The sequence below is a fragment of the Panthera pardus genome, unplaced genomic scaffold (assembly GCF_024362965.1).
Source record: "Panthera pardus isolate Hobbes unplaced genomic scaffold, ASM2436296v1 HiC_scaffold_16, whole genome shotgun sequence".
Classification (NCBI taxonomy): Eukaryota; Metazoa; Chordata; class Mammalia; order Carnivora; family Felidae; genus Panthera; species Panthera pardus.
The window spans coordinates 69,393,605-69,407,473 of record NW_026526721.1 but is presented as its reverse complement, the minus strand read 5'-3'; the positions used below and the strand labels follow the sequence as shown (position 1 = coordinate 69,407,473).

Genomic DNA, 13,869 nt, shown 5'->3' with positions numbered 1-13,869 from the left:
CCCTCACCTGTTCAGAAGTTTTATAAAATGCCACAGAGGCATTGACTAGTTTTAGCCGGTCTTCCATCTTCAGCATGAGCTGCTGCCAGTGGAGGGCCACCTTCTCGGCACATTCCCGGATGGCATCGGCATCATAGTGGCCGGCCTGGAGCAGAGCCTCAGCTTTCTGCTGTACCTGCAGGGCGCTCTGGTGCGTCTTCTGCAAGGAAGTGGCATGAAAGAGGGACTGGGCACAAGGGGAGGAGAGAGAGGTCCGTGGGAACGACCCAGGCGTGGTACAGGAGGGGGTGGAGTGAGGCGTGAGTGGAAAGATGCAGAAAAGTTAAAGAGCTTTAAATGGTAGATTCAAACATTTTGTCATGACGATTAATATATCACTGTTTTTAAAGCGTATTAAAAAAAAAAAAGAACATCATGCATTTTCATTAACTGAATGCTCAGGACCCTGGCTCCTGCCCACCCCCCACCCCCACTCTCCTACTTGTATCACTGGTTCTAAAAACATCTCAGTTTCTGTGGTAGAAAAATAACAGTTGTGTATATATCTGCTCCCTGATTGGTTCATACACTAGTGAATTTTTCTTTTCAAATCTCATCATAAAATTGTTCACTGTAGTGAGTTTTCAAAGGAAGTTACTGCTGTAGTCCCATTTTACAGATCAAATAAACATAGCACATAAGAAAAAAAATCTCCATATAATACAAAGCTCAGCCAACAATGTAATTATTTTAAACATTAATAATTAGTTGAAAAGGACTCCAGGAGAAGGAATAAATTTGGCAGGTTAATAAAGCCTAAGAGTAGCATCTCACCATCACTTCGCTACCTCACCAAGGGAACAGAGCAGTGTAGTAGATAATTTAGCTCAATGTGTAATCCTTACATTATTACATTACTTATGTTTGCATTTAGGATAATATATATATATCATGGAAGGTTTATTTTCTTATTCAGGCTAAATGTGGTCTGCATTCTCTGATTCATATTAACTGTAGGAGGTAGGGAGACCAGGCTGGAGGACAGGGTGGCAGAGAGAGCCAAAAGGGATTAAAACTTACTAAAATAAAGTACGGATGTGGATGAAACAGGACTTCAAAGAGCTAATATTATTGCAACTTCAGCCATTGGGATGATTTCAACTCAATGGCATAGTGGTAATTTGGCTTCTGCATGTTTAAGAAAGTATAGCTCAGCTTCCAGTAAAAAGGGACAGCTAGCAGCCCAGTAATGTACTCCAGAACTACTTCTGCCCTTCTTCTTGGGCAGCTGTGCAAGGACAGTCCCCAAGAGCTGATCCATTCAGCACTCCCTGTGTGAGTACAACCTCCCTCCTTTTCTCCTCTACACCACTGCTTCCCCTTCACCCTCATCCCAGAGGGCAGTTTGCATAGTCCTGTTGATTTTCCCTAGTCTGTCAACCATCTCCTGGCTTCCCTTCCCTGTTCTGAAATCTGTACTCAGTGTGAGCTATGTTAGCACGACAGCCTCCAGCAACCTAGACTCCTTTATTCCCTTGCTTTGCCACTAAATCAGCCCTCAGTCATGATGACCACATCAGAATTTGAGTTCCTAAATGCTGAACATGGCTAGAAAGAGTAAACTAAGGGGCAGAAATGATCCTTTATAAATCCCCGACTTCTTTCTCTGTTTTACTTATTGGCACCATTTTCTTTTCCTGTCTCCTAAATAGAGGGGTATAGTGCATTCTCGGTTTTCCTTCACTTCTGCAGAGCTCTTATTTATTCCCATGGCTGCTATTATTTCCTCTTTGTAGATGACTCTCAGTATCCATCTCTCGCCCTACATCTGACCCTCATCTTTAATTGTCTTGAGCTGCCTGTCACGCTTCTCACTCCAGGTCAGCAGCACTGGTTCAGTTGATCTAGCTGCCTGCCTCATGTTAGCCACTTACAAAGATGCATTCTTAGTAAAAGAAATGAATGGTCTTCCTGGGGAGAGGAGGAATGCTCGCCAGTGAATGCAAACGGCTTGACTGCCCTGCCAGAGCCACCACCTTCCTCCTAGAGATCTTCTCAAGTTCCGCATCTAAAATGAAACTCCTTCCTCTGAAAGCATCTTCCAACAGCAGTCTACCATCTGCCCTCCTTGTTGTCGCCTGGGGTTCCAATAGTGACATCATCCTTGACTTGTTCCTCAAGGAACAACATCCTTGACTGGTCTAGCCCACATCATGCTTAGACTGCTGTGGTGGTTCCAGTGCTAGTCTCCTTGCCTTCCATTTCTAATCCATCAAACCCATCCTTCACATTTCATACAGATAAATTTGATTTCCTGTAATAGGAAGTTCTTGGATGAAGTGACTTCTAATGTTCTTCCGGCTCTGAAACTCTAATTTGATGCTATAATATCATTCATTCCCTTCTCTCAACTCAAAAGCCTTCAGTGGTTCCCCTACTGCTGTGAAATTAAGTCCAAACTTAAAAGATGTCATTAAAGTCTCCTCCCAATGTAGTCTGTAACACTATCATCTACTACCTCCTTACAAAAACCCTCTGAAAACACACTATGCACTTTTTAATTTTCGCTACCTTCATTCTTCCTGCCTTTTAATGAGCATCCCTTATTCTCTCCCACTTATGGTCCAGTAGTACTTTGAGACTCAGCTCAAGTCTGAGCTGTTTTTGGGGGGGAGGGAGTGTGCCTGGGTGGCTCATGGTTTGTGAGTTCGAGTCCTGCATCTGGCTCTGTGCTGACAGTGCAGAACCTGCTTGGGATTCTCTCTCTCTCCCTCTCTCTCTGCTCCTCCTCCACTCTCACTCTCTCTCACTCTCAAGATAAATGAGTAAACTTAAAAAATGTCTTTTGGGGACTTCTGGGGAAGATGGTTGGATAGGAAGATCCTAACCACAGGGGAGGTCAGTGGGGAACGGGTAAAATAGGTGATGGGGATTAAGAGTACACTTATCATCATGAACACTGGGTAATGTTTAGAACTGTTGAATCACTATATTGTACATCTGAAACTAATATAACACTGTATGTTAACTATATTAAAATGAATTTTTTTAACTGAATACAAAAATCTTTTTGGACAGCTGGACTCACTAAAAACTACTCTCTTCTGAATCATCTAATATTTGGCTGATTCTCCTTACTTAGACTGTGAAACTCTCAAAGCAATGACTGCTTTAAAAATCACTTTAATAACTGTCATTTATCCAAGGGTATATGCTGTACCAAGCACTGTGCTTACGTATATTTGTTCTTTCTTACGACACCACTATAAGGTGGGTATTATTATTCCTATTTTACAAATAAAAAAAAAAATGAGGCTCAGGCCGGTTGAATGACTTTCCCAAAAATGTACAGCCAAGGAAGTGATGAGACCAGGAATAAGATTCAGGTTTGACTATTCCTATGTTCATTCCCACCATATCACACCAGACTGTTTTATCTCTAGCAATTAGAATGGCATCTACAGTGCTTCACTCGGAGGAAGGGTTCACCAAATGAACATTAGTGATTATGATAATTAACTGGCTTCTCAATATATGAAATCAGCATGTAATTGTCATCAAAATCCCATCATTATGTCTTTTTCTCTGAGAGTGAAGGAATAACTCTAATTGTCCTATAATTTAGGCTATGTAATAAATCCTCTTCCTTATTATGAAACTCATTATATCTGATAGTCCTTGGAACTCCATCCCCTTTAATTTCCAAAATGACAAACTCTTATGCACACGACATAATCTTGCTTTGATACGCCTGAGTCATTATTTTGCATGTACTTCTACTCTCTACTATGTAATCCTATTGAATATTATATCTTTAAGACATGGATTACCAAGGATGTTAATATATGATGTAAAATAGGAGTACATGGAAGAAAATTGAACCAAATCAATTGAATTTATTACCCAGTTTTAACTACTTTTTCTGCCATAATGCTCATACTTAAAATGCATAAGAGGATTTCAAATAAAATAGATTTCAAAATCGAGCTTATCTCTATGATATTCACAGCTCTTGAAACCCCATCAGCCATAACATTTTGCATACTAACAAACAATAACTTGGGTCTGTTGATAAATCTATACTTTGGGTGCTTTGTTCTGGTCTCTGTTCTTAACTGTTCTGTTTTCCTGAAACCCAGGTACTTCCAGTAAAAACTCTGGCCTTCTTCGGGGAGACCAAAACCTTCGGGGAGACCAAAACCTTAAAACCCATAAATCCACCCAGGCTACGGTAAGCAGACATTCTAGTCTGCCCATGATAGTGTTAGTATATGCCTATTTTTTCTAGCTTAATTAGTAATAATTCCCTTCTTCCCTCTCAGAAGTGTCTCAGTTTTAACAATAAATTATATGATCATCCTACCCAAATTTATTTTGTTTTCCCTTCTGGAACATAGGATTTTTTCTCAGGGTCCAAGAAGTCAAATTATGTTCTCTATCAGCCATTACTTGGAAAGGCCTCAGTAATACCATCAAAGTGGGCCAAGCCAAACCAGGCTAGTCAGATCCCCTTTCAAACTGCTTCAATCTTCCTTGGCATATTTTCCCCTTGATGCAGAACATGGTCTAAACCAACACGTTTAGGGAGAAGCACAGGCTCCCTGGAGAAGGAGCAAATTGGAAGTTCATTATGTTAACTATGCGACAGACCCTGCCTACCCTCCACTCCCACGATCTTCCAGAAATCCTATCTGCTCTGCTATCTCCTCTTCAGACCATAGACATATACTCCACAGGGGCCTATATCTCAATATCAATTCCAAGAATATTTGATCAAGTTGCACCCATGTAATTAAGAAACCTACATGCTTAGTGAGCTTCTATTCTGTAAGGGTGCGACAGCACCATTGCAAATTAATACATACTGCATATGCAGGTCGTGGGATTTAGTCACTTCACTAGCAGAGCTGATGCATTTACCCAGTTTTCCACTAGCTCACTGAAATGCTCAAGTACGTCATGACACTTGGTTTTACTTGCCCAACATTTGCTTATGGAACAGGGAATTTAATTACCTGATAGGGCAGGTAAACCTTCACAGCTGAGATAAACAAGGAGGAGGTGTGGCCAACAGTGGTCTTCTCTCTGTCTAGCATTCTCACAGCTCCATGCCATGCCCCTAGTCTGCCCAACCTCTGTTCCCTTCATGCTGACTCTCTATGGGGCTTTGACCACTGTGTGCCTGATTTTCAATTGTAACCCCAATCCTGATTTTTCCTTGACAGTGAATAGGTCTTAACAACTTTCATATTTGGGCATGCCAGTAAAAGGGAAAGAGGCAGCTGATGATAATAAAACCTCTCTTCTCTCCTTAGTTCCTCCTTAGCAAATGATTTGCCCACACTGTGTGTGCAATATATAGCCTATTTTAAAATCTCAAATCCCAGACAGTAAACTAGGACTAGTACTGGTTCCTACAAAGATAGCAGGCTATGATTACTGTATTAAAGATATAAGTATGGGCATGAACAGCTAAAATTTTATCATTATTGTGTAAAATTCTCATTAACAATCATTTTTTTTTAGTAAATGATAACACCTTTGCATTTCTTATTCACTCAAAAGTGGGTTGACATTTATACTGAACCATAAGTAATGGATGTCTTTCAAGGTTTCTCTCTGTTCCCGTTGGTGCTGAACTTATTTTTAATATAGTTCCCATGTCCCATTTCCTACTCTTTCCCCCACACCACTCTAAGGCAATCAGCTCAATTCTCTTTGGGAAGGAGAATGTTCTAGTAGAAAGGATAATTAAAGGTATTATTTAAAGCAAGATGAAAAAATTTATATCAGATTGTTGTAAGAGGAAATTTTATTTTAAAATAGTCTTTAAGACAAGTCTTGGCTGGTGAACTTCTGGTTTCAGTTTATTCTTGAAACGTGACTTATCAAACAGCTACTCTCAGTGAAGCAAACTATCTGGTGCAACCTGCTCCAGTGCTCATTGTTCTTGGTAAGAGGCAGAATCTGACAAGAAAATCTAAATATTACCTAGGAATCAAAGGTTTTAAAATGGAATACTAATGTATAAATGACTTTTGTACTTGTCTATCTTCAATTCTGAGTGATCTTCAAACGGACTTCTAACCTTTTGGCTTTACCAGTCTCACATGGTGTATAGTCCATGTTGTACAAAAAGCTCAGTGTACCCGGGGCCTTAAGGTGAAAGGTACCAATGGGTAACCAAGATGCACATTTGTGGTGTGAACACTTGTCTTCTCATACTAGGACTCCTTGGGGGTAATGAACCCTTGCATTTGCTTCTCCATCAATTCCTGCATAATAGGGAGCTACCTGGACCATTTAACCAGAAAGAGTTAAGGCTTCACTACCTAAAGAAATGCCCACATCTTGAGGAATCATCTTGCCTGAAGTGCAGAGCAGAATGGGGAAGGGAGGACAGTGTAGTCAGATTTGGGTGTTACCTCGATTGCCAGTTGGAACTGCTCGTGTTCCCTCTGCAGCTGCTCTGCTTCAGACAAAGAGCTGGCATTGACCAGGCTGGCATTAAGCATTGACTCCCCATTGCGGATCCATCCCAGGACCTAGGGAGTCAGGAGAAGAACACAGGTGAATGGCCTTTGCAACGTCCCCAGAGCTCTTGCTTTCTCTGACTGGTCCTTCAGTCAGACCCTGCTATTTTCTGACCACACTTGGAGAGAGGACAGGAAGGCTCTGGATAATGCTCATCTCTGCAATCTTACCTGGCACCATGTGCCATAAGGTTCTTATTATAAGTATCAACCTCATTCTTCGATACATTTATTCTACTCTACCCTTATTACCCCTCTGTCCCAATTTCCTCACCCGCTTAATTTAAACATTATCTGATTGTATTGTATGTACACTTCTGAAGTTCAACATCCCACCATACTCTGTCCCCCCAAATGTAAACTAGGGCAATATACGTGTCATGCTTTGTCTCACACAGTGCCTAGCACAGTGCCTTGCAGGTGGTGAGTATGCAGTAATGTTTTTGAAGAAGGGAATAATTATCTATTGTATAGACAATACCCAAATCACACCTGAACAAGTGGGTCCAACCTCTTATGCCTTGCAAAATAGTTAAAAGTAGACAAGTCTGAGCTTTGACAGGTCAAAGACCCAAAGGAAAGAGGAGGGAGAAAGAAAACAAGTAAAACAGCATAAATAATCCATACACTGGATCATTAAAAAAAAAAAAAAGGCAGGGGGAGAGGAAGTTATAATTGATTTATATTATCTAGAGGCAATGGCTAGGCTAAGTAAAATTTCTAGGTGACCTTAATTAGTACTGGAGAAAGAGAATTCAGTTATGGAATATTAGAATAGAAGGAGAAACAGCTGACACTGTCTAGACAGTCCTAGGTGAAATGGACATGTGGCAATTCTCCAGCTAAGATCGAGTCAAGTGCAAATCATCACACTGGAAGAATCAGGCCTTAAAAATCTACCTTGCGTCTTGTCACCAGAAAATTGCCAAATTCTTTATTAGGGAGTCTAAGAGCCCGCTTGGAGAGGAAATAAAGATTCTTCTGAAATTTCAAGATCAGTACATATCATCCATCTGTTACTTTAAGGCAAAGGAGAAGATACCACAATCTGTTTCAGATTTTTGCAGACTTTTTTCCCCCTCTCAACTTCTTCATGCTCAACAGTTAGAAAAATACTAAGCCTGGGCTCTCCTATTCCACAATCCTCATAGGCAGTTCTCAAATTTCCTCCTTGGGCAGAAAATGACTGATGACATATTGTACATGGATAACACTAGGGCAAAAATCCTGTGGAAGCTGGGCTATTTTGATTGAGATGCTAACTCATGGCCAGTCTGGCAGACTGTGGATGAGATGCCAAATCTGTAAAGCAATTAGTCGCAGGAATACTGCTCAGAGTGTGTATGTGGGAAATGTCTGATGCCAGTGGGGTACTGTGGCTGGCTGGCTAGAGGTGCTAATGATTTCCTAAAGCCGCCTGTGAGTTTGGGTACATGCATACATGGATTGCGTGGCCAAAAGCTTCAGCTCTTTGGAAAATGGAACTCACAATATATACTTTTGAACTATGCAAGTCCTTCTGCCATGCTTCATTGCATTTTGCTTAGTTCAAGATTCATTGGAGGGTGTCAGAGAAACATTTACTCTGTGTGCATCACAAATCAACGTTTGAGGGGCAATTTGACTCCCTCTGGGCCTCCTGAGTCTTGCTGGCATATGTTACCTTCTAGTTTCAGCCAACTGGAAACATCAGTTATAGCTGTGGTGATGGGGATCTCCATTAACTAGGTTTCCATTTAGATATTATAGGCTCCAGTCTCTGCGTCGTTCATTAAGTCATGCCATATCCTTGATATTCTTACTCATTTTGATCTTCCAAATGCTGTTTATAAAGGCATGTCAGGTCACCAGAGTGGGAATTTTGATTTTAGGAAGATAAAAATGCATGTTTATATCCATGGCTTAGGTTCAGGGGTGGGACTGATTCTTATACCCGAGTCAGTCCTCGAAGTAGGACTGGGATAGTGAAGAAAAAACACAAAGTCTGCAGTCAGAACACCTGGCATTTTTTACTACCTGGAAAAACCACAAAACCCTCAGTTTTCTCATCTACAAAATTAACATAATAGTACCTTTCCTTTCTACATCAGGGCTGATAAGATGTAAAACCTGCCGATGGTAGAGGTGGTGATGTTTAGTTTTGGAGCAAAGCGAGGTAATGCTATGATTCTTCATTTACCCGTCTCACAATGAGAAGGAAAAAAAAAGGCTAGGACTATTAATTTTTGTTCCAGTATTTGTAGAGCTTACTGGCAAATTCTGATGTGATGTGGGACCCTTGGCTGTTTTGTTACCACCATTCTTTGTAGTCTGATCAGTGACAACTCTTGTTGGTATAATTTTCTATTACTGTAGTCCTTTATTTTCTTGTCTCATAAAATTGGTTATTTATTCTATGAGCATCCAAATGAGTGCAAGGGAATAGAAGAAATACTGTCAGAAAAAATGAGAAAATGTTTTTCTAATCCTGTGTAATTTCAGAAACCTCATTTAATCTCTCTGAATCTCAGTTTTCTCATCTGCAAAATGGTAACACTTTGGTTGCTTAAGTCACAAAGAAAGACTAAATGAAGTAACCTAAAAGTGTTCTGCAAACCATAAAATGTAGTCCAAAACATGAGCATTTTATGTTGATCAATTATCTGAGGGAACGATTTACCTATAGGTTAGATGATCTTTGAGGGTCACTTTGAATCCTAACATTCCATACTTCTTTCAAAATTCAGAGGCCCTGCAAACCACAGGATACCAGAGAGAGTCAGGTGGGTAAGAATGAGGGACCAGAGGCATATCACTGTTCAGGGACTCAGGAGCTGGCCAAGAATTCAGCTCAGTCAGAGCTGAGATGGCAAACTGAAAATGGGGATTTACTGCTTCCTCAGGCTAAGAAAGCTCAGGTAAACCCCAGTGAGAAGACTGGATTTGGTTAACTGGACGTGGATGCCCACAAATGATGATGCCATCTCAGTGGGGCAAGCTGTACCCTGTAACCACACAGGCTGGGAAGCTGTTTGTATACGGTTCTCTAGGTCACATTCACAATGAAGCTATGAAGATGCCCTCAAGGCCTCTGACTCTAAGACCAGCTGTTGCTGATGACTTATCATAAGGCACAGTCATTTCTGAAAGTCTGGCCGCAGGAAAAATTGCCCACCCCTCAGATGGTAACTCAGAGCCTGTCATATTTCCAGCATTTCTTAGTTCTAGAAATTCACAATTTAAGAGATTGTATGTGATCATCCTTCCTGGTTTTATAGACTGTGACCATGTCTTCTTAATTATCTCCATTTTGAAACAAATGGACAGTACTTGTCCCTTTGGTCTACCCCAACTCTTTTCTACCTTTATGTGTGGTGAACAGAATTGAACACAGTATTCTTGACAGGATCATATTTTCTCCTTTGTTTTCAATGTCCCTTTTGTTCATAAGCAAGTTTTGGGCAGTATTTGGTACACAGGAGTAATGAAAGTCAATGCCTTTAGTAGACAAATAAGTATGATTTATTTCCCCATAGCTTAGAGCCCCAACATCTTACAAATCCATTTTGGCCTATTTTCTGCTAAATGCACTGTTCTGGGGTAATACATATGGAAATTCACTTAGTTTTATGCCCATTGAGTAAGTTTTTCAAGTCTTCTTGGATTATCTAATAAATGTGAGGTCATCTTTATCAGAGTAGTAATTTTCCTGGAAAGCAATCAGAGAATGCTGTGGGATACAGAGTAATCTGAACCACTTTTCTAGAAGAAAGGGGGCATCTGAGTGGTCTAGGGCCCTGGACCATGGGCTATAATCAGGGGAGTGGTTTTCCTTAAGCAGTCAACATTTCTCCAGAGGTGTTTGGGCCATTTATCTAAGATACAGAGTCCTATGTAATCCCTCAGAAAGAACACAGGTTGCATTAAACAACTTCATTTGTTCTCAATACTTGAAAATAATTTTCAGTCTAACATCCGTAGCATCATCTCTCCTCAAAGCTTACGTTTAATATAATTGTGGTGTAACTACACCATAGGTTATGATGGCCAAATCTAAACTTTTCATCTATGAGCTCTAACGACAGAGCTGTGTAACAGCACATTGTGGGTCTCTCCCTTTCCGTCCCCATTAATGGCATTTCAGTTAAGGTGTCCTTTTTCTTTTTTTCTTTCTTTCTTTCCTTTTTTTTTTTCTTTTAGTATATTCAAAAGAGAAACTCTCAAGCTGGTGTCTAAACTTAGCTCCACTGATCAATACTGACATCTAAATTAACTCCCTCTTTCCAAGTGTCAACAGCTTTCAAATCAATATTTCCTGCTCCATCAACTTCTATCAAACACAAATGCCTTCTCTGAAACTGGATCAGACGACTCCCGAAAGAAAGAGCCCTACGCTGACAAGGAAAACAAGTCTGCCTAATGAGGCATGGTGGCTTAGCTAAGCAGCAATCCCTTGGCACCTCCCAGGACCTCTGTCCTTCCCGAAGGCCTTCGTGGGTTTCTTGCAGTCTGACTTAAGCAATCCAGTATGGTTTTGAACTACAATCCCATATGTGTCATCTTCACCATGGTGGGGAGAAGCCATTTGCTGCTGCAGAAGAATTTTTTGTCTTCCAACTCACGAAATACTGAATGGGAATGTATCCAGATATTAGTCAAGCCTGGATTATTCATATATACACATCCCACTTCCCCATTTGATAAAGTACCTATCATCATCCCAACTCCCCATTCTACACAGGATGTATACTTAGAGGATGAAAATTCATTTCCATTTCCATACCAGTCAAGAAAAACGTAATTAGGGTATGAGCTCTATTATTAATGTTGGAGCAAACAATAAAATTAAAAACCAGGAACAAAACAAAAGTATATATTTCATCTCACAGTCAAATAGGAATGATTTTCCTGTTACTCTGTTTGGATGATCTCTCCCGCCACCTTCGGCTGATGGGAACAACTATGCATGAACGACGGAGGACTCCCATGACCTGTTGGAGTGTGTTGTTGATGAGGCAGGCGCCTTGTGCCAGGCACAGGCCGTGCCTGCCTGTGCTCTAATATGTAGTGCTGTGAAGGCCAGGAAGACCCCCAGGCTGTGTTCTGCTGGAGGGCTGCTTCCTATTTCTCCCGGAGCCCAAGGGCAAGAGTGAGGCCCAGGAGAGGCAAACTGTGGGACTGTGGATAAAGGAAGCTGAGCTGAAGTTTCAGCTAAGCAGTCAACAGGCCCTGGCAGCACTAACCCAATGCTGCCTCAGTTTCCCCATCTGTGAAATAAACAGACACTCCTTTTTCTCCATGGGTCTCTTCTCTAAATGAGATTATAGGGGCACCTGGGTGGCTCAGTTGGTTAAGCGTCCGACTTCGACTCAGGTCACGATCTCACGGCTTGTGAGTTCAAGCCCTGCGTTGGGCTCTGTGCTGATAGCTTGGAGCCTGGAGCCTGCTTTGGATTCTGTGTCTCCTCCTCTCTCTGCCCCTCCCAAGTTCATGCTCTGTCTCTCTCTGTCTCTCAATAATAAATAAACGTTTAAAAAATTTATTTTAAAAACTGAGATTATAAATGAGGAAGTATTTCTCATACGAAGAGTAAGTACTATCATTACTACCAAAAGCTTCAGAACTTGTATACTCATCACTGCTCTGGGTCTGCTAGGATTTCCACCACGTTCCTGTGAATAACACATCTCTCCAGAGATTTAGGAGTGGTCGCAGTGTAATTACACAGAAAACAGCCTGGATGGCAGCCCTGTGATTCTGCCTTACTTGGCACTCAGTGATCTCATCTGCATGGAGGACAGATCTTTAGCACAGCATATGCAGGCTCTAGCTGAGCACTGATTGGGAGAAGCAGAGCACAGAAGACAATTTTGTGCATTATAATAAATAACAATATAATAGCTAAGACCTAGGCATTAACAAGAAATACTCTGGATATAAAAGAACAGTAATGATTAAATTAAAAAGGTGTCTTTGTCCCCTATACTAAATTAATAGAGTTAAATACGACAGTGTAGCAGCCACAGTACATAAGAAAAAATGTTTGGCAGGAAGATGTTTCTCTGCTTAGGATACGTTGGGCGGGGCTCTGCCTACAGGGTGCAGGGGTCAGGATTGCTTGAAAGAGTGTGGAGCACAGGGAACAACCACAAAAGTGCCATGGAGCCCACCCTGCCAGGAAGCCCTCCTGGAGCAGTGGAGGGTGGTAACATGCTCTTCCATCAGTGTGACCACTGTTTGGTGACCTCTCTAGGCTTCGGGGCCCTCATCTGTAAAATGGAAATGATATCTGCTTCGGAGAACGGTTGGAGGATTGATGGAGAGACAGATGTAAATGGTACACAGCACTCAACAAATTGAATTATTATATTTGTATTTCTTCAATCCCACTTTGTCTCAATAAAAAAATCTCCATTCATTATGCTAATATTTAAAATTTAGTCTGTTCATAATATAAATATGTAATATTTTTGTTTAATTCTTTAAAATTTTGCTATTTTTTAATGTTTATTTTTTTATTTTGAGACAGAGAGAGACAGAGAGACAGAGCACAAGTGCGGGAAGGGCAGAGAAAGAGGGAGACAGAATCTGAAGCAGGCTGCAGGCTCTGAGCTGTCAGCACAGAGCCTGATGCAGGGGCTCGAACTCACAAACTGTGAGATCATGACCTGAGCTGAAGGTGGACACTTAACCGACTGAGCCACCCAGGTGCCCCAACATGTAATATTTTTAAAATGTGTCATTGGTTATTATGTTTTCCTAGGGGTTCCTAGAGGTCTGGGTGCGTCCTTTGGTAAAATGTTCAGTATAATGTCTCATACAGATAAAAAATCTTTTTTTTTTCTAAATTGACTTTAATATGGCAAAAAAGTTTCTTATAAGAACCACACACATGTTGAAAAGAACAATGGGTGGGGCGCCTGAGTGGCTCAGTCAGTTAAGCGGCCGACTTCGGCTCAGGTTATGATCTCGCGGTCCATGAGTTCGAGCCCCGCGTCGGGCTCTGTGCTGACAGCTCAGAGCCTGGAGCCAGCTTCAGATTCTGTGTCTCCCTCTCTCTGACCCTCCCCTGTTCATGCTCTGTCTCTCCCTGTCTCAAAAATAAATAAACATTTAAAAAAAAAAATTAAAAAAAAAAAAAAAAGAAAAGAACAATGGGAACTGCTACCACTCAGTGACTCTCAACTCTGTGTCAGGTGTTGCAGTAAGCGCGCAGGTGCCCCAAGGTAACCAACCTGGCTCGAAAGCCTGACTATGTTTATTGATGAAGGATTTGTATTTCACATGAGCTGTGTGTCAGGCTTGAGGATAGAAAGGAAGAGAATAGGTTCAGTGACTGAGGTCGACTTGGGAAAGCTCCGGAAGTCTCAGGAGACTG

At 41.3% G+C, this 13,869-nt stretch overlaps 1 protein-coding gene across 7 annotated transcripts in view; it reads right to left on the bottom strand.

Moving 5' to 3' along the window:
• KALRN (kalirin RhoGEF kinase) overlaps nucleotides 1-13,869 on the bottom strand; it is a 669,312-nt gene that overhangs the window by 273,188 nt on the left and 382,255 nt on the right. For 5 of the 7 annotated variants that reach the window (XM_053903452.1, XM_053903454.1, XM_053903453.1 and 2 more), the window contains exons 16-17: nucleotides 6,405-6,524; nucleotides 8-226 (exon numbers count right to left, since the gene is read on the bottom strand). In XM_053903452.1, coding sequence (XP_053759427.1) covers nucleotides 8-226; nucleotides 6,405-6,524 — 339 coding nt within the window. The remainder of the gene's footprint in view (nucleotides 1-7; nucleotides 227-6,404; nucleotides 6,525-13,869) is intronic. The other 2 variants (XM_053903456.1, XM_053903457.1) reach the window with 1 other exon arrangement.